The sequence below is a fragment of the Coturnix japonica genome, chromosome 4, assembly GCF_001577835.2.
Source record: "Coturnix japonica isolate 7356 chromosome 4, Coturnix japonica 2.1, whole genome shotgun sequence".
Taxonomy (NCBI): domain Eukaryota; kingdom Metazoa; phylum Chordata; class Aves; order Galliformes; family Phasianidae; genus Coturnix; species Coturnix japonica.
The window spans coordinates 11,032,476-11,057,309 of NC_029519.1; the positions used below are offsets into that span (position 1 = coordinate 11,032,476).

Genomic DNA, 24,834 nt, shown 5'->3' on the forward strand with positions numbered 1-24,834 from the left:
TTAAAGAACTATTTCTAAATGAACATCACACAAAGGAACAGATCTGCTCAACTGCTCAGAGAACAGCACTATGATGCAGCACTGCTTTTCAATTCAAAACAAAAAAATACACTCCAACCCCTTCCCCAGACATGAGCACTTGAAAGGGCTAAGAGACCATGTATGTCTCTTCACAACATGTTTTATTGCAGCATTCATAAGCCTCAGCCAGCATGCCAATTGGGAGCTTTTAATGCTCAGTTTCAAAGCTACCCTAAAAATGTTATACCAAGATTTCATCAATCAGGATGATAAACTTTCTTTACACCACTGTACAGACAAAGCAGGTATATTTTGCTAGCACTGATTTGAGATGGGAATTTGTCAAGTATGATTTAGTTGCAGTTTCTTAATGGTAACAGGCATTGGCTGCTTCCACAAGGGTTTGAATTTTGCAGGCACAAAAAGCAGTATTTGCAAAAACATGCAGTTATGAGAAGGCTGTAATCGCACCTGAAATGATACCGGCATTTATCAAATCAGAGTTACACTAAATGAGTGTGTTACGCCATCACAAGGAGTCACTAATCAAACCATGGGATAAGTATCAATTTCAGAGAGAGTTTAAGTCTCACGAGTCTGTTGCTTCAATTGCCCCACTCTTCAGCAATTACTTAATTAAAATTAAAACCTTAAATAAATAAATAAAAGCAGAACTAGCTCCATATGGGTTCTTATGAAATAAATGCCCAAGAAAACAGTATGTTATATTTACAGTCCACGTTAAGCATAGATACCTGCCCACGTCAGCTGTTTTGGAATAACTAAAAAGCAAACATCCTAAGCAGAGCTTACAGCCTGCAGCTTCCATCCCAATCAGCAGAGGCTGTTTTGCTCAGCATCTCTCAACACAGAGGTAAGATGGTATCAGGATCTGCACTAAAGCTGTTTTTGTCATACACAGCCTGTCTCTCAAAGTTATCGAAGCCTTTTCCAGCTTAAGGGAGAGTCAGAATCCCAAGAGACATCACTCCTTTAACAGGAATGAGATTAAACCTTCTGTTGATTTACAGATCTGACCAATGCTGGAATGAGGTAATGCAAGTGCTTCCAAAACTTGCAGTCTTTCCCTCCTCTTGCATGGGTGAGGAGGAGCCACAAAACCATATGACAGACAGGAAAACTTACCCTGAATCCCTAAGTATAATGAAGAAAGTGCAGGCTGAACGAATGTTAAAAGCAGAGTTTTCTTGCTCACTGGCATAAAAATTGGGTAAAGCATTGTAAGAAACAGGGGCACAAGTTTATACCCCTAATTACTAAACTGACTTGTTTAAATTTGCATTGAAGTTGCCTGTTCTATCACTGCACATAATAGCAGGGGTATCACGCAAGTTAAGTTTCTGCGGAATGATTCAGTGTAAAAATCTCATGTAGATCAATTTTGCATTTTGTTTTTAGATTTACGAGGAAGACAAACAAATTTTAGAAGCAGGTTGTAGTGATCCTGAAACGAAACAATAAATCTATGGCACTTAACACTTACAAATCCAACCATATTGTTATAAACACACCTGAAGTATGCTGCCCTGCTGTAGCAACCCAATGTTTATTATTTAATTCCATATCCTCAAAATACACAGAACCTACTGGGAATTCTGAAACCCAGCTGGCTCTTAGCTGAAACCTGATCAGACTTGAAACCTCAACATTTCCAAATGCATTTTAAACATCCAAAGATACAGACAGATCTGTGCTAGTATGTATAAGCATTTTGAAAATCAAAGAGTCATAGAATGGCTCAGCTTGGAGGGGACCCTGAAGGTTACCTAGTTCATACCCCCTGCCACAGGCAGGATTGCCACCCACTGTATCAGTCTGCCCAGGGCCCCATCCAGCCCAGTCGTGAATGCCTCCAGACATGGGGTACCCACAGCTTCCCTGGGCAGCAGTGCCAGTGCTTCACCACCTTCTGAATAAGCTTCTCCCTAACATCTTACCTAAATTTCCCCTCTTTTACTTCTATGTCATTCCTCTTGTCCAGTTATACAGTGTGAAAATTATCAAATGTCTACGGCGTTCTTATGTACGCATTTTAAATACCCATGAAATCCATCCCTTCTTTTTATATAAAAGTTTATAGATGATGCGATGACAAATAAGCAGCAACTTACTGCTACACTTCACTTTCTGAAGTCCTTCCTCATTGCTACATCTCACTTTCTGAAGTCCCTCTTCCCTTCTGCTCTTCTCCCATTCCCCCTCTCTCATCTCTGCTTTCATTTGCTCTCACCCTCACTCCAGCTTTCATCTGCAATTTTGTGCACAAGTGTATTAGTAGATGTCTTGCTTCACTAGCTCTGAAGGAGGAGAAAGGAATCATTTACATAACAGGTTTAGTACATGACGGATACATTTCATACAAATGTTTTCACATCAAAAAGATGCAAATATGGAGAGAGGAAGCACAATTGTCTGTAATGCAATAAAAACAGAAGATACGATTTGAAAGGCAGCAGAAAATTTACAAGTTGAAGGCAGAAAGAAAGCAAGACCGAAACTACATTAAAAAGCCAATACTTATTAAAGATGATAGAAATGCTAGAAGGAATTCAGCATTTGAATTGAAAATGCTGTGTATGCTTCAGCACATGAAAGAGACACACAGGATAGAAACCAAAGATTCTCCTCCTCCAGTAATCAAAGAGATTTTTGATATTACTTCACAAGGAGTAGGTTTATAGTTTCAGGTCAGTGATCTTTGAAAAGATGCTTTTGTGTTCATTTGAGAAATGTATCATAAAATTGCCTCACTTTCTAGTGGTTTACATGTGCTTATCAACCTTTCTTCCTCGTGAATAAAACCAAAAAGTCAGAGGAAAGAAACGTGAGTTAACCCAAAGGTTAACAATTGGCTTCCTATTAAAACAACAAATCTGCAGTACCTCACTTAAAATTTCTGGCCCTCATTCTTTCAATGAAGCTGAAGATTTCAGATGTTCACGGAATGTGGTCATTCCTTCAGCTGAAACAAAGAAACAGAAAACAGAGTTAACCTAACAGGGAAAAAAACTGAAACAGGCAACTAAAACTCCATACAAGTGCAAGTCTGGCCTCCAAATGAACATCTTGATTTTATGTGCTCTTAAGGATTCAGCATAAGTTCTCATTATTCTTTTTATTAAAGACATTATTCATTACCAAATCACTATCAAACCGAGAGGTAAGTTTTGCCCTCTTAAAATGACAATGAGTCTCAGTGAAATAAAAGAAAAAGAAAGCTGATGATCAACCATTCTTACTTCTTTCCATAATTCAGCATTTGACAGACACCAACAACCGAAACCACATTTGAGATTGATTTGTCACTAATGCCCTTTGTTTCTCCCTTGTATGTTGCATGATACTTTCAGAAATCAAACCTGGAAAACCAAACGAAAGACAACAGCTGTCCCGAGGACATTACAAAATCAGGAGTATATTTTGTCCTTCAGAGCTTAAACCAACTTTTGCTTTACTTCACATATTAGCTTGCTAAAACACAAAGGTATGAAAACATGAGCCATGGTAACAAAGCCCATGTCTAGGTGAGGACACACACCACGTATTAAGCTTACAGATATTTTAATACATTTTCATTAAAGGCATTAAAAGTTTGTTCAAACAAACCCACTTCAATGTTTGTTCCAGGCCAAAAATCACTGTTTTTTTCTCTTGTGTAAATACCTGAGCCATTCTAATATATGCTATTAAACGTTAATGGAAATTCCTGAGAAACTCGTTTGCATATTTATAATTCTCAGACAAAACACACTGTAGACTTATGACTCACACATGCAAACAACCCAACAATGTAAGAACAATTTATTCTCTGTTTGAATTAAATCAGAGCGTAGATACTGAAGAATGTTTGGGGTATTTTTTTAAATGGAAAGATTCCTCAAGAGAACATGCAGACGAGTCTTCAGTAGATGGAAACTTGAAACATACATTCAGTGAGTGTGTACTTAATACAACAATAACAGATAATGTCAACAGTCCTCTCTAAACTTAAGCATAATGCCAGAGGTTTGACTCTTTGTCAGAAACCAAAATCTCAGTAGAATGTTGTAATATGAGCTTTGCTATGACATTTACCACTGCTGCTACTGTGGTCTCTCCACTGCTGTGTACAAGTGAATAATCAGCTTCTCAAGTTGCTGGAGATGCTCTTTATAATGCATCTCAGGTTGCCACTGAACATGCAGCTGTCTTGCATTTAGCTAGGCATCCTCCAGAACCCCAGGTCCTGCTCTGCAAAACTGGGCCCCTCACTATAAGAAAACCAACGAGGCCCTGGAGCATGTCCAGAGAGAGCAGTGAGGCTGTGGAGGGTCTGGAGCACAAGCATTATGAGTAGTGGCTGAGGGAACTGGGATTGTTTAGTCTGGAGAAGGTTCAGGGGAGACCTTATCACTCTCCACAACTCCCTAAAAGAAGGCTGTGGGGGTGGAGATGGTCAGCTTCTTTTCTCAGGTAACTAGTGATAGAACAAGAGGTAATGATTTCAAACTGCACCAGGGGAGGTTCAGGTTGGATATCAGGAAAGTTCTCAGAAGGAGAGGCACTGGAATAGGCTGCCTATGGAAGCAGTAGAATCACCGTTGCCAGAAGTTTTCAAGAAACATGTAGATATGGCACCAAGGGACAGGGTTAGTGGGAATGGGTAGATAGTTGGATTAGATGATCTTAGAGGTCTTTTCAAACCTTAATGATTCTGTATTACTGGCAGATACTGATTGGTTTGGTCACAGTCACTCACAAACGGAACCCTCAGTCAATCTGTTCTGAAGTGCAGTGTTTTGTCCATAAAAGCAGCCTCCTTCTCCCTGAACACAGGTTAAGCCCAAGTAATGCTATGCAGACCTTAAAAATCAAAGCTTTTCTGCTTTGTTTTTGAAGATGTGTATCTAAACTGACTGTAAAATGGAATTAAGGTAACATCCAGTCACATATCTGGAACAGTACTGAGCAGTACCTGGTGCCTAATGACTTTACTTCTTCCCTGTAGGAATCTGATAGCTGTGGATACAGATGAGATGAAATACAGGTTCAGGCAAGTACATAATCATTTGATTTTCATCAGTGCTGAGACATTCCACCCTCCAGGACTTCCATCCATGCGGGTGGTGGACACAGCTACTTCATAAAACACAAGGGCATTTACTCAGTTTCTTAAGTTATTTTCGTGCTATTTCTTCAAGCTACCCGAGAAAGTTGCTGAATACATAACAAGGTAGCACTAAAATATTCTATTGTTCATAATCTCCTTATATACTCCTTGCCAGTAATACAACATGTAGACATTCATTAAACTCATGGTCTGTTGCACTTGTCTTCTTAAATGAAAAACTTTCAATGAGCTTTACAAACACGTATTTTTTGTCCTCAGCAACAGTAAAATCTGGCTGTTAAACCCTCTTTAAAATCAGCATTTATTTTTGACTATGTGAACATATTGTTCCAAACTGGCAAGAACTGCTCATTTACATCTTTTAACATCAACAGAATACTAATTTATAGTAAACAGTCCTTATTACTAACAAGAATGCGCTGCTGAAAACACTGCTAATTAGTAAAAGAGACCCTCAGTTCTCTGCTAGCCTGAGTGGGATGAGACACAGATTTTTGATGAAGAGGATGAATTACAATTGCATTCTATGCAACAGAGCATCTCCGAACAAACAGTTATGCTGCAAGATCTTTGAAACCTAATTTTGGCCTGAAAGCATTTGGGAGTGGGGTGGAGGGGGTTTAGAACAATCTGTTATTTGAAATAAATAGCTCTGAAAGTGCTTACAGCTCCTTAAATCAAAATAACCTCGGCCAAATCCCACTGTCCCAAGCAGAAGCAGAAACCGGTCAGAATGGGCCAGCCTCATTCCCCATCAGGTTTAGCTTTGAAAACTACATTGAGGTGCAGAGGGCAGACGATGCAAACCCCTCCTTGTACCAGCTCTTCTAACTTCAGAAGTGCTCAGATGAACACATATTGCAAGATTTGTCACACATAGCATGCATCAAAGCCAACCAACTTAAATGAAATTGTATCAGAATTAGTAATGCAGTGCCTGTAGGGGAGTTTACCTCTTTAGTAATCCTATGCTATTTGTTTTTACCTAGGTCATTTTTCTAGATTCCAGATTTGCAATCAGTGAGGACATCTCCTAAACTCCACTATACCAAGGACAAACTTCCTAAACCAAAATCCTCTCTGGACAAGGCAAGTGTGAGAGCAAATATCAAAGAGGGAAAAATAAAAATAAACTGTTCATTAACATCAGTGCTGTTTTGTAGCTGATTTTCTTAATGCCTGTGATGTTAGCAGAACCAACCTCAACAAAAACATCTGCCTTTGATTTCACACACTCTTAGGAATATCTGGGGAAAGAAAGAAAAAGCCCTCACTGAACAGACGCGCAAGATACAAACTACACTTGTTGCAGACCTTATGGGTTGTTGGTTTTCTTTAAGCCTGAGTATAAGCTGTGCCACCACAACATTTCTGGAAAACTGATTCATTTTCTACAATGATCTGATTAAAAAGATAAAGGATCACAAACTGGCGGTCAAGCAAGCAGCTTCCCCTCACCCCTCAATAAAGTAGAGAGCATTGCACAAAGGTTTCTGACTTTAGAACTCTGGATATAGATGACCTGTGCTGTCAGCTTTGTGGCACTTACTGTTATCCCAATGCTATCTGGCTTCCAAAACAAACAAAACTTGTGAGCCTCATCTACGCCTGGAGAACTTGAGGAGAAAACTGTCTTATGAACGTGACAGGTGACAAGGGAACCATAGATCTTGCTTCTTCAGAAATCTGGACTGAGTGAGAAAAGCTACTGAATCCCAATGAGGCCCAAGTTCAAAGAAGTTCCTGTACCCACACTTTTGGCCTCAACAGAATATGAGAACTTTGCTAAATTAAACACAACGAGAGACACTGAAAATAAGCAGCTAGAGGGGTCCCTCTCATCCACTATTGCACTGATAGTAGTGCTGATTATTATTTTCTCTTTGATAATGACATCCCTAGTAACCTACTGCTTTCACAAGTGGAAACTCAGAGACAAAAAACTGCAGAAAGCACAGGAGGAATATCAGAAAGACCACGAAAGGAGCATTTTTCAAAGCACGCCTGGACTCGTTTCATAGGGAAAAAAAAGAAAAAAGGATCCAGCAAAATATTGTTGCATTACCTAGAAATAATAAAAAGAACGGCAACTATGAAATTTCCAAGCAAATATATCCTTGTTTTATCTCATTTATAAGAGTTGTTAGCAGTTCGGAGATTTCCTACAGCTTTATTATATATATTTATATATTTAGTCTCATTTGTGCAAAGTAAGACCAACACAGACGTGTATTTTTAATCTCTACTGTATTACTAATACAGAAAGTTGAACTGTGTTACTCCTGTCTTTTCCAAAATCCACCGGCCCATGAAAGGCAAAAGGTCAGACTTTGGTTAATGCCAACAACACAGCTGATACAAATCAACGGAGCTGTGTTACCTTGCACTCATCCAATCATCCACCTGAAGATTCTGAAATCCAGTTGCAACTTTAAGTAAATTAGATTCAGATATTCAGCAAGCAACACCTGGCCCCACAGGTCAATAACTGAAGAACTTTGCCTTCGGCGATAGATGCACGCAGGCTCAAGCCCTGAGTTTGCTTGCAAGTGGTCAGTCAGTGTTTTCTTTCATTGATCATTCAGTGCTGAGAGGTGCTAGTGGCATTCCAACCACAAGTGGATTAAGGACATCCAATGTCAGCGGAACCTATCTTATCAAGAGCAAGCCTAACATAACTTGTTTTTTTCCTTTTCCAATTGGGCTTGTAATTATTTTTAAACCAACTATACAATGGCGTGTTTCTATTTTCATAGCCTGTAATATGTCTCAGAAAAATGACAGCTCTATTGTGAGTAGCATATAAGTAATATTTTCTAACAAAGTGGTGGATGTAATACTAATATATGTAATTGTTTTAACAAGCAGAAAACATGTACAATTACAAACAAAATCCGTGCTCAAGTATACAGCTTGCTTGCAATTACCATTGATGCTGTATGTATTTTTAAACAAGCTATAATACTGTGATGATGCTGTAAACTTCTGTGGGCAAAAAAAAAATGTTCTATTTAAAAATGTCAAGATGAAGGATGTAAATGTTCTTTAAGTGCTATCAACTAAAGATATGAATTTTCACAGAATATTCTAAAGGGATCTGTTACATGCTACAGATATACTTTAAAACGTATTTATGGATCACACACTGGTCTATGTGAGAACAAACAGTGCTATTTTATTACAGAATGAATGAATAAATAAGCAAAGGGTATCCATGCCCGTAAGCTGGATATATATATATATTTATTTTTATTTAGAAGGTATTGACCAATTCTACAGACCCCTCCGATGACAGGAGCTGGTACCTCACTGACAGAAGGAAACACTCCCCCTCGTTTCCCAGCCTCTCCCCACACAGATCATGCTGCTGCTGCTGCAGGCAGAGAGCTCCAGAATCAGCTGCATGGCAAAAAGGAACAGTTAGTTGGTTGCATAAAGACACAGCTAACTTAGTATCTGTAGGATTTATATCTACTCACAAATTTATTTATACTTTTTCTAAACGGCAGCATTTAGAACACTGTTGCATGCAGTTACAATTTGCACGTATTATAGTGACGTTAGTTTTTACTGAGTGAAGACAATAAAAGCCATTTTCTGAAAATCATAATGAATAGTAATAAATCACAATTTGGAGAACACGCATATATTTCAAAATGCTTTAAATACGCATAGCTGTAAGCATTCTTCCTGACATCTGCATATATGATTTAGAGTAACTGCACGGAAAGTGATGGTTCAGATTCTTCCTGAAGAAGAATTTGGGTACTGTGTCACCTAGCAGCATTGTAATGAGACGTGAACCCTTCCAACTGCAACTTGTCCTCAATGGCACCAGATCAAAGTTTCTGTCAAGCTCCTAGTATGAACAAAAGGGCTTCAGATCCTCTTCTTAGAACCTGATCAGACCAGTTCTGCTTAAAAACAAGAAATTCTTTAAGCAATTCCTGTCATGCAACAGAAGTATGACTGAGATGGATTTAAGAAAAGGCAGTGGCCCCTAAGGAGCCTGAAGCATTTCATTTTCTAATACAGCTTTAAAGATGCAAGATTAATGTAAGGATTACAGGAGCTGTGGGACCAGCTCCCACCTACTCCCCATACAAGGGATATGATGACCTCCCAGCTTCAAACTTTCAGTGATTAAGTATTTCACAGCTCTGTGGTTTCACCTGGCAGGTGACTAAAGCACAAAGTTATCTGGAAATCCATATCCAGGCAAGTTAATTACAATGAAGATTCATTTCTGTTCAATGAGTGCCAGTAAACTATTGTGAGCGAGATGGCAGTTTATACTTGTTTCTCCCCAAGGATCAAGTCCCATCCTCTAACAGATGGGTGGGAACATGGCCACAGAATGACTGAGCTTAGATGTCAGGTTCAGCTTTCCTACAGAGAAACGAGGAGAGGGGAAATCATACTGCCAAGTCCACAAGAAACTGACTTCAATGGTAATTTGAGGAACATAATTTTATCCAAGCATACAATAATAAAGTATAACAACATGAAATCAGTTACCAGCATATATATAACAAAACAAAACAACAACAACAAAAATCATGTTTTCAAATAATTATTCCTCATTACCATTTCTGTATATGTGACAGCCCTCATGAGAATCTACACAGATTACTGTGGAACACTGCTTGTCTTTTCCATACGCTGACCACTAGAGACTTTAAAAGACTCAAGAGAAACAAGGAGTGTAGTCCAAAGCTAAATAAGGAGCAGAGATGGTGTATATAAAATGAACAGGCTTAAAAGGTTAGAAGGATATTTATGGGGTTCAAACATTTCTAAGGATCAGAGAGTAATGTGAAAAGCCAAGCAGGAACTTGCTCATTACATACATAGCTATATAACCTGCAGTGACAATTTAACAATGAAAGCCACCTTTCAGGGAATATTCGATGGACTATAAAACCCACTGGCCTACAAGAAACCACAGCAAACCACAAAGGAAGCAATGAGGAACACTAGCTTTGAAGAACTTAGAGTTGCGTTACATTTTCACTTGGGGTTCAATCTGCTTAGGATCAATTCATTCAAGGTAGGTTTATAAGCACCAGAAGGCAGGTACCTGATAACATAGGTGGGTATATCTGGCCATATCTCACCATTTCTTTTCAGGCTCTTCACTGGTTTGTGGGAAATGAAAACTAGAGGCTGAACAGCACTCTTAAAAACAATATAAGCATATTTAAGATAATAATTGAAAGGATATTTAATACAAAATCAACTGCAACAGTACGTACTCATGCCCCAAAATAGTTTTTTTTTTAAAATTGAAATGTTATCCTATTCTTCTTATTAAGCAACTGAACTATTAAGCAGCAACATCCTTTATGCACTCAGTTCACAGATAAGAATATTCCTTCAAGATTTCCACAGCCTTCCAGAGATCTAAGTGCATAGAAACCAGAGACTGATGAGAGTCAGTAACTGTGACTCATGAAAGTCCAATAGCCACAAGGTCACTGCATGAGCAATGCAACGAGCTCTTGCTGTCAGCAATAATCAAAAAGCTGAGATGCACTCATGCCCAAAGAGTAGCGAGTATCTTTTTAGGCTACAACGAAAATAATGATTTTGTTGTCTAGCCCATTGTGCTCTCCAGCCATTTTCTTTGGATGCATACTGAATACTCAGCTTTCATCCAGGTATGTTCTTTGAAAGATAGTCTTTACCATCTTGAAAACCATTGTAAAATTACAACAAATTCCAAAGTACATTAAAAAACTGCCTGAAATATTATTTGACATCTTATCCCCTGCTAAACTTACATTTTCTTCTCCTAGACACCTAACCCAGACAGGTTCCATGATTAATTAATTATCATTTGTCTTGTTGGCATCCTCGGTGTTACAGATTAATTTCTGTTATAGCCACATTATTTCAGTTCTATAAATACCCCATTTCATTTTACTTCTTTCAACAGTTACTTTGCAACCTGCTTTTTCCCCTTCATTTGGGACTCTCACTTCCAATTTAACACAAGACAGTGGGCAAAGATTGAGCTGAAACCCAATAATTACACCTCCGTGCTCTAGAAAACAAAATCATTTTTCTTACGGATGGAAGCTGTTCTGATATCACACAGGAAATCTTAACAAAAAAAATTGTAATAATAAAACAACAAAAAAACCTCATCACTTGTCAGACTAATAACAGAAAATGCCGGCTTTCATAGTTTGAAAAGCCAACCTAGCTGGATTACAATACAACATTTGCATCTCAGGAAGAGTAAAGTTGAATCATAACCCAGACTTCAGCACACTGGGTATATCTGGTTCCACCTGCAAGAATATTAAACCTCTACCCAATTCATCACTGACAAGTTACATCCACAATAGCTAGCATTCAGTACATGGCTGCCCACAGAAGACTTTTCAAGTACTTTATGTCTTTGAGTTTTGTTTACTACTTTCAGGCTTTAAGTTTTCTGACCTTTGCCTTTCAGCTTTTGCCATAAGTTCCTGGGATCCTCTGAAAGTTTAGGAAAACTTCGGAGTGATTCTCCTATAAGCGTGAGCACATCCTGAAATAAAAAGGGGACACGAATATTATTAGGTTTTGGATTCCAGCCATTTGTCATGTACTTGTATCATAAGTCTGCCGCTGGAAGATATACCCAGTCCCTCAAGAGCAACTAGGTAGGGCTGTATCCATCATCACAATTTTGCTAGATTTTTAAAGCATCTTGTTTAAAAACTTTGTTGAACAGTGTTGCCAGTGATCTGGCCCATACATCATGCAAGCAGAAAGCTATGCTGGTCACTAGGGACCACACATCACTTCTACCTTCTGTGGATGGCTGCCAACATAGATGACAAAGAGCTCAATAACACTGTGCAGCTCATACACTACAGTGGCTGCTCCCCAAAGGTTTCTTCCCTAGGGATATAAAGGAAAAAAATCTGCTGCCCTTTTCAGAGAAGGAAAAAAAGAGAGAGAAAAATGAAACCTGACTTGAGACTGAAGTTCTCAAATTTCAACTACAGATAAAATGGATGCAAAAAAAACCCCAGAAAGCCAGCATTTTCCAAAGGATTTGGAAAAAGACCAGAATGGGAAGAGCTAACTCCTATGTCATTCTGTTATTTGCCATTTTGTTTAGGACAGTCCATCAGAAAAACTTCAGGGAACTAATCAAAAGGTACCTAAAATAGTTCCAGGACATCATGAAAAAGATCTTCAGCTTACATAAGTCAAGCAAGCTTAAATTCAGCATGTGAGCCTCATGGCTTCATTACAACATGGAGCCAAGTTCCATTCTGATTTGTAGTGCATTCAGATCAATTTGATTACATTACTATAAATTAGGGCAAAATCTGGCTTAAGAATTCTTTAGTTATAGTAAGTATAAAAGTGTTATTAAACAAAATACTGATACACCTGCTTACCCTGGAGTAAATTTGTTCTTCCAGCTTTTCCTGGAGTAGAGCTCTTTCCATTAGTACCTTCTTCTGTCTGAGAAAGGCAATTTTGGCTAGCTCTGCCTTCTTCTTCTTACAGTCAGGGCATAGTGAAGATTTGTGCACTTGAGTTTCTGTCACCTGAAGGATGTAATTGTGATGCAATGAGCAGTGTCTGTCCCAGCAAGATGGCTACTCAATTAAAAATAATCAATAAAAATACAGATATAGACAGTGTCTAAAGACAAATATTTTCTTTTGTAGGCTGTAAATAATTTCGCAGTCTTTGTCACCATGCCATCTTGATAAGCCTGTCTGAATTCCTCCACCCTAAATATATTTGCTTTTCCTTATGCATTGTCCTCTCCAGCACTGATAACATAGACAGCTTCATTTAAAATGACCTGTATCTCAGAGCCATAGTACTTAACAGTGCTGCACTAGTTCTTCCTGTAACAGGCAAACTTTCCCTGACACTTGAGGCTGTGTACGAAGTACTAATTTCTTCTACCTTACATATAATAGTCAAAAAAAGTTGTATGATTGCAAATTAACACATCTGTGAGCAGTTACATCAGCCAACAAAACGCTTTAAGTAGTGTAACTCATGGGTGGATGCTCATTATAAATTTCAATTTCACCCGTGTAATCTCTGCACACTGTTAGCGGCAAATACCATCAGCCATTAGTTACTCCTGCCTGATGAGCAAGTAATTAATGTTCCAGAGAGCTAGTCTGTGCATGATATCCAGTCTTCCACAACAGCTAATATATTGATTCTTGAAGGCTCAATTAAGTTAAATGAATGTGTTTTATCCCATGATTCCAGCAAGCTAAGAGAATACAAAGACTTGATCATCACAACTGAGTAACAGCAACTGTTAATCAGCAATAATTCCACCACATACAACAGCCTGTCTGTAATGAAGCTGTTGTTGAGTACCTATGTTGATAATATACATAAGGCCTTAAGTACAAGCCATAGAGGTTACAATTATCTTTACAAATTTTAAGAGGAAAATAAATTCTGATGCAATTGGTTCAAACAACTACATGCAGCTCTAAAGCAGAAGACAAACAAAATGCCTGCCTGACAGAGGGGGGAAAATATAATGGGCTGGTGAAAAAGAAAAGCACATCAAATTGTACAAAGATGATATAGATGATTCTTAATAAGGAAACTGAGGAAACCAAGATTCTATTGGACATGCTTTGATTTTCAATATTACTGATGTCTAATGAGAAGAATGCTGAGGGCAGGGGGTGGCTTGTGCCTTTTGAAATACTTTTAATACTAGAGTCAACAAGACTACATAACCTAGCAATATACAGAATACTTCTATAAATAACAGGTGTGAACATATCCAGAAAACAAGGCTTCTGGGCATACTGTGAACTGCAGTAACTGACCGTCCCATTCTCAGTCGACACCATAAATCACCACCACTGTTATCACCACGCACAGTACCTGCTTAAAGGTCTCCTGGAGGTTTTTCAGACGGATTCTGTTCATGAGCCGATTGGGAACAATGCAATTCAGGTCACTTGCCTCTGATGCCCTCGATGTGAATCCATGCTGCTGCTTTCTTGACTTGCCACCACTTGCCTGCTTAGAGATCAGTTCCTGCTGCACCCTTCTTATCTTAATGATGCAAAAAGACTGGAGAGCATCCAGTTCTTCCCCTGATAACTCGGTCATTTCTATCAACAAAACAAAGTGTCAATTATTACAACAGCGGAAGAGAATTACTGGTCTTCTATCTGTGCAACCTCATATTATCTATTTAATAAAAGCCAAGCCCAATGTCAAGCCTGGAAGCAATGACTGTAATAACTGCAATATACAATTTAAACCACAATCTGGATAACAACTGCAGGCACTTACGTAACAGATGCCTCTTCGAACAGTCTCCAAAGAAAAAAGATAATAAGAACCATAAAGAGTTGTACCACTTAATGATACTGCATAAATGTATTAGTAAATCTAGTACGACTTTACAAGCACCGAATCAGAGGCTATTGCAGTAACTCTGAAAACCAATTCAAACAACCCACAGTTGTGTGGGGTTTTTGCTGTTGGTTTTGGTTTTTTCCTGAGGAAATGTAATTACTTTAAAAATATTTTCCTCTCAGGCTTCAATAATCCTTTAAGAAACTTTTATACGACCTTGTTTGAACAAGACCTTACACTCTTATTTCCTCCCTTGCCAATGACAGGTAATAATAAACTTAAACAGAGATTACATTTCAGATGGGCATCCAAGGATGGATTTAAAACTTCACGCAGTGCTCTGAGGGAGATTTTCCACTTATTTCAACAGCCAATCAATGCAGATAATCAACGTGAGTAAGCTTTTTGATATTGCAATTTCATTATTTCATGATCTTAAGCATGTAACGATGCTGGGCTGTATTACATGGTCTTAAGAGATACCACTGTTTTCAACTATTCAAATAGGGGATTCTGTTTCTCCACCTTTATAACATTAATTTCGTTTTTTTTATGCAGCTTCTGAAGCCCAGTGAAGCACTTGACTGTCTATAATGAAATGAGAAGCAAGGAAAGCAAACAATACAGTAGTCATTACTAGATGTCTGATGGATGCCCCTGCATATATCTAACGCAGTACTTCCTTTTCAGAGCTGCACTCTGACAGCCAAAAAGAAAGCAGACAATAATGACTACACATGTGGTTTGTTTCGACTTAAGCACTCAAATGGAGATCATACCACTCCAGCAACCCCGCTTTATTACATGTTTCACTCATTGTCAGTAACTTCCCTTAAATTCCAATTTAGTTGTTCTGGACAAGCACTGCCTACTTTAGGGTGCTTCTGTGACAACCAGTACATTGCCATTAAAATTCCATGGGGTACCTTGGCATAACGATAATAGAAATCTTTACAACAATCAGCAACATAATCATAAAGCACTTCCTAAATATGCTGTGATTAAAGTCGCCTGAAACAGGCAAGCCACTGAAGTGGGATTTCATAAGGAAACCATGGATAACTTCAGAAATGCAGTCAATCCTCACAAAGATTAAGTGGATCCACTGTTAAGACTAAGCAAAGTGGAAATCGGTAAGCTTTGCCTTATGGACATGGAAAATGTGTGATTTAAGTGCAACTGTCACAGTGCAAAATCAATCATCATATAGCAATTTATTCTTCCTTACAAGCCGGTGTATTGAATTCACTAAAGACATGGCCATACTTCATAGGAGGATGAATAAGAATTACCAGTACTGGAAAATGCAGTTTAAGGTTCTTTTCCTTGGGAAGGATTGTGAAAGATTGCACAGGTCAACATCAGCAGATCATTTCCCTTGAAAAACCAAATAAGACTTTAATGCACAAGTAAAATGGGTCTGCTGAATACTTTGTGACAATATAACACCAGACTAATTCATTCATTTAAGTGAATGTCCTTCCACTGAAGGAACTGAGATTTATACAACAGGATCTACATTGAAACTATGGTGGTTTTCAGTTCCATTTCTCGTCTCTCACATGTTTTCTCTTTTCCACCTTTGGACTAGATATGCTAAATGCTCAATCTCCATTTGTGGTGGCAGATTTAACTGTCAGTGTATGTTGGTCTGTAGAGTATACCTGCCAGTGCCAATTACAGTTCCAGGAGCATGCTTTGCTGATGCTTCATTGCCCCAAGTCGTGCATTCCATACCCTCTTCCTTGGAGAATTAGGAAGGGACAGGTGACAAGAAGAACAAAACCAGACACCAGAACAGACATCAGATGAGAACCATGTATCACACAGACACAGGCTAACAAAGCACAGGCTGTTTAGAAAGTAAAGCACAAACTGAACCAACAAGCTGCTCTGATAAAAGAAACAGTCAGTATCTCACCACTGGAGATAAAATAATCTCTGCACCTACATTATGAAACCTGGTGTGTGCCTTATAATTAAGTGACCTACATAGATTTTAATTTCTGCATGCAAGTACATTTCCAAGGGGAAGATTTCAAATCTAGGAGGAAAGAAAAAGAAGGAAAAAAAGAAGGAAATTACTGCCTTCCTGTGTTTCCTTTCATTCTGATGTCTAATTTTGATTACATAGAAAAAACTTAGGGCATAACAATAATAATAAATGCCTACCGTCTTCTACTTTAAGAAGAGAAACTGTGGAATGGGTAAAGGAGAGATAACTGTGAAATCAGGAACTGATTACGACTCAGACAGATTGACAAGATAACATTTTAATAATTATCTAAACTGCATTCATACAATTGAGTGCAGCAATTCAGATTAACACGCTGATGGCCCAATCAGCAAACATAAGTTTCAAAAGATCTGTTTAGATAGCAGAACACTGATAATAAGCCTTCTGATAAATCAAGCCATTTAACAGGAATATGAATTCAAAGCCAACTACGTTCTCCAGCACGGTGCAGGATATCCTCAGTTTCCACTCAACGATCCTCAGAAGAGACAACAGAAAGAATCTCACAGAATTCATGTTTTTAGGAGAAACTCTTTCCCAGTTCCCCCATGGATGCTGCTGGTTGGAATTTCCCCACTTGGCCTGTATCAATGCTATTTTACTACAGAACAGTAAAGCTTTCTAACACATGGGTGGATGAAAAGAGAGAACTCTGAAAGCCCAGGGCCTAAGGCTGCTGGAGTCCCACACCTTGTGCACGTTACCAAGCAGGAAGATTAAGTGCCAACAAGCTCAGGAATAAGAAAGAGCCAGCAAAGACTAATGGGTACCTGCTCCCTACTGCAAACAGAAGTTAGAGTTTTCTCCATTTTTATATAGACAACTGCTACTACTTTAATAAATTCTTTTAGTAAACTATTTGCTGAGCCAATTTACAGCCCAGGACACGTGAAAACTTATTCATGAAGCACATACAACCAAATCTACTCTAAGAAATATGCTGGGCATCTGGAAACAAATTAATACAGAAAAAACAAATCCTTATGCTTCACTCAATGCACTCACCTATACACACATTCCAGCACCTTTCACCTGAACACCACAAACTGCAGGCATCCATATCTACCCTAGACCTACTTACTTTTAGATTCCCCAGTGTTGACACCACCACCATAATAAGCACAGTAGTTTAACTTGTCAAAATTGATTGACCTTGTGTATTTCAGTATTTCAGCCACAAAGTTGTCTATTTCTGCTCAAACATTTCTGTGCCTCTAAATAACATGCACTAGCAACCAAAAGTTTTACTTTATCTGGCAACAGTGGTAACACTGCATTAAAAAACAAGCAAACAACAAGCAAAGCACTTAACACAAACACCTTACAAGCTAATTTAAGTGTGAATCTCTCAATAGAACCACAAGCCAGACTGCTAGAAAGCATCAACTGAACTTTCAGACATACATGAACCAAAGAACAGTGGTTTCCTGTAGTAAATTTCAAAGATTAACTGCATTTGGTATAACTCAGAGTTGGAGACTTAGAAGAATAGGTTTTCTTGTTTTATTATGATCTTGCTTTATTAGCCATAGATGAATTCAAAAGCAACATGCATATCCAGTGCATACATCATTCATTTTGCTAAATTTACAGAGGGGAATTAACTCTGCGGCAGCCTCGCTCTAGGAGATCTCGTTTTCTATTATGCTTTATCAAGTTGATAAAATAATAAGGGGCTCAGAGCCTACTTAGTGCTGAACTAAGTCAAAGAATGAAGCCTAAGCATGAACCTTCTTATTGACAGAGTTAAGAAGCACGCTGTACCCAAAGAGTGCTTAACTACTTAGATGTCCAGGGATAGGACAGGTAGAGAGCAATGCATCATTTTACACATCACCTTGAGATAAATGACACACTGACCAGCCTGCCTATACCTACCCACAGCCCATAACCCAGACAGAATGGTTCTTTACACAGAATTCAGAGAATAAAGTCTTGCCAACTAATTTTCGAGGAAAACACTGTAGAGATCTAAAACCTTCTTAATGCGACGCTGCTGTTTATAATTTGTTAAATGAATCTGAGTTCAGCAGGTCCTCTAAATTTTGTTATCAATCAAATGATCATGAGACTCTGATGTATTTTAGGAAGATTATCTCAGCACAGCTCACCAGGAGAGGCCTCACTACTAAAAATAACGTACATTACTTGTCTTCACACTTGACTCCATGAAGAAACCCAATAATAGAAAGATGAAAGCTGAAGATGACTTAGAAACTCATAACACTGACTCATCACTGTTGTGAATGAGCTATGCAACTAAGAGAAGTGTAAGAATGATCTTAGGGCATGCTCTCCTGTGCTATGTGAGGAGTTTCAGGATGCTTCTATGCAAGTGCAATGCCACAAAGTACCTGGACCTCGTCTATCAGTCTTAGAGTAGACCTACAAAACTTTTGACACATTCCCCTATGTACATACAGAGGAAGATATTCCTCTTGCTTCAATTCTTCAATTATTTTTCTTGCTTAACAACTTTCTTGCTCTTTTTTTTTTTTTATCTTAAAAATAGTATCTCTGACCCACTTTGTAGAAAGATTTGAGCAGTGCTTCCATCCCACCATCTGCTCTCACATTTCCTTGCATAACCAGTGCATGCAAAAAGCCTCCCTTCCTGTCTTCCCCACTCCTCCTCCACACACATCATTGTGTTGGTTAAAGTTGGTCCATTGTTTTTGCCAAAGTTGGTGCCCTGCTGCCTCCTGCAGCTCAGAAAAGGAACTATGAGGGCTGCTTTGTGAATAATGCTGTCTATTTTATTACATTGGCCCAGAACATCAAGAGGCAGATCTCGGTGGTATGGCAATAGAGGTTGGACCTTTCCATCAATATGCCATCACATTTTGTTGCCATGTGACAGATAGCAGCAGAGGGGCAGTCTGACAGAATGGCATCTGACATGGAAGTGCATATGAAGCCAAGGTGTGTCACTGAATTCCTCTGTGGGAAAAGCAGCACTCACTGATATTCACTGATGCTTGCTGAGCATTTACAGAGACCAACTAGAGGAAGTCAACACAGTGAGGCAGTAGATGTTACATTTCAGCAGTAGCAGCATATAGACAAGCCATGTTCTAGACAGTCACAGAAGCAGAGAGCATCACAATTAGCTCACCTGCATGAACTGACTAATGCTGGTGACTATGCTGAAAAACTGTGTGGTAGTTGAAAATTTGCTCTATTAGACAGTGTTGTTGTGCTCTTTGTATCTGTTATCATTTCCATATAAATAAATAGGAGGCATTACTTTAGGAGCAACTTATGTAAAACGGCAAACAACTGATTCAATAATTAACACAAACGATCTGCAGGGTGAAAACATTTCACGTGTTCTGAAAGTATCTTTATTTTTAAGGAGAAAACACACCCCCAGTACAGCTGGAGAGAAAATAATGGACAGCCCAGTAAAACTGAGATTTTACAGTTAAAGGAAAGTTGGCCCCACTTTAAATTGCTACAGATTTATCCATACCTTGTAATAACACATGAGCAGTAAAATGTCTCTGCATCAGGAGCAGCAAACCTATGTGTTACAGCAGACAAACTGTTTTCTTCCAAGAAAGCAGAAAAGAGAAGCTCTATATACCTGGCTAATTAGGTCTGCTTAATTACCTGGCTTATCTTTGAAAGCTTGTACATGAAATTCTGATCCCCCTCTGTCAAAAGGAGAACTATCAACTCTACCTAAGTTAGTGAACTCACCAGCATGAGTATCGAGGACCAATCTTTCTTGTTTAATGCCTGCTTCCTTATTTTTTAGGACACCAATACATTTTCCAACAAAATCTCTTTCTGCAGCTGCAGAATCAACTACTTCAGACAGCTCTTCTACAATGAGAAAAAATAAAAGTTATATTTGAACATATATTGTAAAAACAAATAAATAAATAAAATAAAAAATCAACACTGCTAAACCGAGAGGCAAATTCTCCACTTGACCATGGCTGATTTTTCCATGGTGCAGAAAAAGAAGCCTCAAGCCACTGGACTTTATAATTGATATCAACAACTTCAGGTTGAAAAACCAAGGGAGTTTCTGCCCCATAGAAGTATCTCTCACTGCTCATTTTGAATCCCTCTACTGAGAGATTATAGGATAAGCTGGAAAGAAGAGACTCACACATTCCATTATGTCCACAGTGCTAACTTAACCTTGATCAAGGCCTGCATAGGCTCCTCATTTGTGGCAATACAAATACTCATGGGAGCAGAGGTGAACTGAACTTGGAAAAGACAAAAGACTTAAGAGGTCTGAAAAACTCAGTGCCACTGACAGAAAGGTAATTACGACACGGTTCCAGACAGTATCTGTCTTCTCTAATCTGTTTTCAGCATAGCAATAGCAAATTCAGTAGGCTTATAAAGGAAGATACGGGGACATGAGCATAATAGGTTTTACATAGTTATTTATATATGCTGTTCTCTATAAGGTGTCAACTGCAGAAAGCTATCAAGTTCCCAAAATATTTTTTCTATGCGTTATTACGTAGTTTTTCATTTAACAGGTATTCAGAAGACTCTGTAGTTTTATGGAATATTAACCTCATAAAAATTCAAAGCACCTCTACAAACTAAACCAATTCCTCCTAGTACATGCTTCTGGATGGCAAAAACAAGGATTTCAATGGTTAGACATGGACTGATTTCAAAATGTTGTATATCCAGGAAAAAGGTTTAATAAACCCCATCATTTGTGAAAACCAAGTATTACAAGCCAAACCGTTCAATCTAATCCATTTAGACACTGTGCAATTACACAAATGTAGCATGAATAAGACACCAGAGCATTAATAACATTTTTCAATCTTTTTAAGCACTGATTTCCACTCCATACAGTTTTCACATTTCTTGTGAATTCAAGTTTCCACTGCACAGATCTAAAACTATAAGAGATAGGTCTGAAGTACGGTAAGCTCTCCATACCTGCGTGACTTTGGCCTGCCAACCACAATGTGCTTTCCCATGGATCCAACACAGCACGACATTCTGTATCTTCTATGGGACAATGCAGCTCAGATGAGTTGCTCTCACACTGGCAGCTGGTGACTTCTTCCTCACTGGAGGGATCCCAAGTGTCTTCTGAATAGTCAAGAACAGAGCTATCATAACTCCTGCTCAGTTCCTTCTGCTGCTTTTCATAGTCACCGAGGCCATCTGATGAGGCAGTAGACATGGTGCGACACTACAAATAAAAACAGAATAAAAGCATATTGCAGGTTCAGTTACACAGGAAGAGCAACTGAATTACTTATAGCTATGGGGGACATATGGACAAATATTACAGCTCAGCTCAAATTCTATTTAGCCACCAAAACAGGCAGATGAAATAACTACTTAACGTGTTACATCAGTGCAACACCCCTGAAAGCATTACTGCTGATCTAAGTCATATATCATTGAAATCTGCTGGGTAAGCAGACAGTAACAATTACCATCGAGCACTGCCAAACTCCTTGACCAGGTGCTCAATCAATCACTGGTTCAGCCTGTGACCCAACAGTTCCCATACACTATAGCTGAGTACACAGATACAATTACCTCCCTGCTCCTGCTGGCTACACTATTTCTGATGCAAGCAAGGATGCTGCTGGCCGCCTTATTTACCTGGGCACACCTCTGGCTCCTGTTCAGCTGACTGTCAACTAACACCCTCAGATCTGTTTCTAGTCACTCTGCCCCAAGCCTGCAGCACTACTAGGGGTTGTTGTGACCAAAGGGCAGGACTTGGCACTTTGTCTCCTTAAAGCCTGTACAACTGACTTCAGCCCAGTGATCCAGAGCTCCCTCAGTAGGGCCTTCCACATCCGTTTACCCGTTAAAGCCCCACCGCGGAAGACGCAGTTTTCCCTTCAATTATTAATCTACGTTTTAAATGGCAAATCCCCTTCAGAATGCCGCAATCACACGCTGGGGCCTTCCCTCACAGCCCGAGCGCTGTACTTACGGATGCAGGCTTATACACAGCGAATAAACAGCTTTTCCTCCCTTCCCCCTCCCTCTCCGGCCCAACAGGGAACGAACGATACGAGGCCCAGCCCCGGCCGAGGCCCGCCCCACTCCGCCATCCATCGCCTCTCTGGGCAGCCAGTGTAAGAGGAATGAACAGTTCACGTTGTTTAAATGTTATAGCATTCGGTGTTTTGCTGCTTGGTGCCGGTCCTTTTCAAGAAACAAAAATAATTTCATATTCCCCATCAATACAAATTAGAGTAGTGATCGGAGGTAATTACCCACCCTGAGCCAACTGAATAGCAATCAGAGCAGAGATCTGCATAAAACAGCTATTTATTTAGTCTGTCAGTGTAAGGAAGGAGAAAAATGTAATCAAGAAAATAGCAGCTCTTTAGATAAGCCAAATCTGCATTATGTACTAAACCTTTCCGAACTAAAGATTCACCTTTTATTGATTGCTTTATGTTACATCTTTCTTCTCAGGAAAGTAATGTTGCAAACAGGCCAGCAAGCACCCGAACTGAATACCAACACTTTCTGGGAGGATCTAAAGAGGTAGGCTGGCAGTTTTCATGCTCTGGGTTGTAAATGATTGTGAAATAGCATAGGGAGGAACATTACCTTTTCCTTGAAATTCTAATCAAGATACACAGAGAATATCACAGAAAAAGAATAGCACAGATCCGGTTCCCTCTAACTGCCTCCCTGTCAGCTTGATACTTCATTATTTATCACTGTCCACTTTTTATGGTAACAGTTGACATTAGATTATTACTGACCTGGTTGATATTTGAATTTATTCCCTCGAGGTTAAAGACTTTGTAGTTTCATTTTCTCACTCCTTTTTAAAATTCATAATTTTAGAGCATGGAAAATATATTGTCCTATCAAGTTTATTTCCTTGACATTTATTCAGTGGAAAGTGTGATCCTAATATTAAAGGCATTTGATTTGAAGCCCAGGATACAAATAAATCTTTTAACTCATCTTCCCTAAAACAGGGCACTTCATCACTTCTGTTCCTCTCGTTGCTGGCTGGGAAGTTAATATGTTGAACAGTACAATTATTTGATCCAGTATTTGTTTTTAAAGGATTTGTAGGTGAAAATAGATGGACCAACCCAGTTGTGTCAGAAAGTATTAAGAGTTCCAATGGCTAACGTAATGGTGTTGGTCCTATATAGAGCCATAAAATAACATTGTGTGAGAAGCAGCGACAGGATTTTACTCCAGCTCTTCTCTTTATCATATGTTATATTAAATTTAAATGCAATTGCATTTCTTTGTGATGGCTTTGACGCCTTCTTCTATGAAAGTTGTAATAATACTTTTAACCGGAGGGCTGCATAAGAATTCATACTTGCTAGGTGTGTTTCTCACATAATAAGAATCTCATTAATGTTGCCAGCAGAACTAATTGGGCTGTCACAGTAAGCTTCAGTACCCATTTGGAGAATTATGGTGCGAGGCCAATAGAATTAAGCATATTCTGCTGGTGGGTAAAGCTGACGTGAGTCATTAATGAGATGCTTCTAAAGCCTTACTCTTCACAAAAATGCAGGTATTTTGAGGGGCCTGCTTAGACAGTGTAAATATGAAGGACAAATGCAAGAACTCTTCTAAAATTTTCAAGAGCAAGATGTTGATGGTTCACGATACAGTAAAGGTTCTTTCCTTTATCAGCACAGACATTGAAAGCACTGCCAAGTAGCACCTAGACGCCATAAATCACTGGTAAGAATGAATTGTTTTACAAACAAAAAACTTTAGGGGCACAGGGCATCTAAAGAAGTCATTGTCTAGGTCCTGCTGCTTTTAAAATGGCCGTTTCAGTTCCCATTAATTCACATCTCTAATGAGGAAATGGATTGATCTCTTGCTTCAAGTTGTTAGTGACTGGCTGATATCCACGTCAGATCAAAAGTGCGCATACAAATGAAGTGTTATTAGTGACTGCTGCCGTATAAGTTTAAATAAGTTAAATGAAAACCATAAGCTGTGTTCTATAGGCAGAACAAAAATGTATTTCAGATCTGATTTTATTCATAGCTCTTACTGTTTATGCTCTGCATCATAGTAGGAAACCATGATTAGCTGTATTTTCACTAGGCTTCCAGGTAGAGAAAAGAGGACTGAAAATCTTGAGAAACAAAGATAAACTCTCTAACAGTCTTGTCCTTACAGCATCTCTGCAAGCAGGTATAATTTCATCTGTGTCAGACCTGGTAACCACCTTGGGGAGGAATATGTTATGAACTGCCAGGTTGTGAAGAGTGTGACAAGTGTCTGTTCCTGACAAGTTTTTGTACACGTTGGTTCTCTGAGTTGCTGTACAGCGTTGTATTCC

The 24,834-nt window shown here is 38.9% G+C and overlaps 2 protein-coding genes across 8 annotated transcripts in view; one reads left to right on the top strand and one right to left on the bottom strand.

Annotated features, from left to right (window-relative positions):
- Window positions 1–7,173, top strand: part of LOC107312810 — a 48,880-nt gene extending 41,707 nt beyond the window's left edge. Inside the window, exons 3-5 of one of the 4 annotated variants that reach the window (XM_032444599.1) lie at window positions 5,030–5,074; window positions 5,222–5,254; window positions 6,142–7,173. In XM_032444599.1, coding sequence (XP_032300490.1) covers window positions 5,030–5,074; window positions 5,222–5,254; window positions 6,142–6,154 — 91 coding nt within the window. In that variant the 3' untranslated portion in view covers window positions 6,155–7,173. Of the gene's footprint in view, window positions 1–5,029; window positions 5,079–5,221; window positions 5,255–6,141 lie in introns of those variants that run through there. The other 3 variants (XR_004307240.1, XR_004307237.1, XR_001554630.2) reach the window with 3 other exon arrangements.
- Window positions 1–22,587, bottom strand: part of C4H8orf48 (chromosome 4 C8orf48 homolog) — a 31,747-nt gene extending 9,160 nt beyond the window's left edge. The window contains exons 1-7 of one of the 4 annotated variants that reach the window (XM_015860530.2): window positions 22,480–22,587; window positions 21,459–21,717; window positions 20,238–20,363; window positions 14,036–14,268; window positions 12,556–12,708; window positions 11,600–11,690; window positions 2,925–3,004 (exon numbers count right to left, since the gene is read on the bottom strand). In XM_015860530.2, the coding sequence (XP_015716016.1) occupies window positions 2,946–3,004; window positions 11,600–11,690; window positions 12,556–12,708; window positions 14,036–14,268; window positions 20,238–20,363; window positions 21,459–21,708 (912 nt within the window). In that variant the 5' untranslated portion in view covers window positions 21,709–21,717; window positions 22,480–22,587 and the 3' untranslated portion in view covers window positions 2,925–2,945. The other 3 variants (XM_032444597.1, XM_032444596.1, XM_032444595.1) reach the window with 3 other exon arrangements.
- Window positions 22,588–24,834: the final 2,247 nt, after the last annotated feature.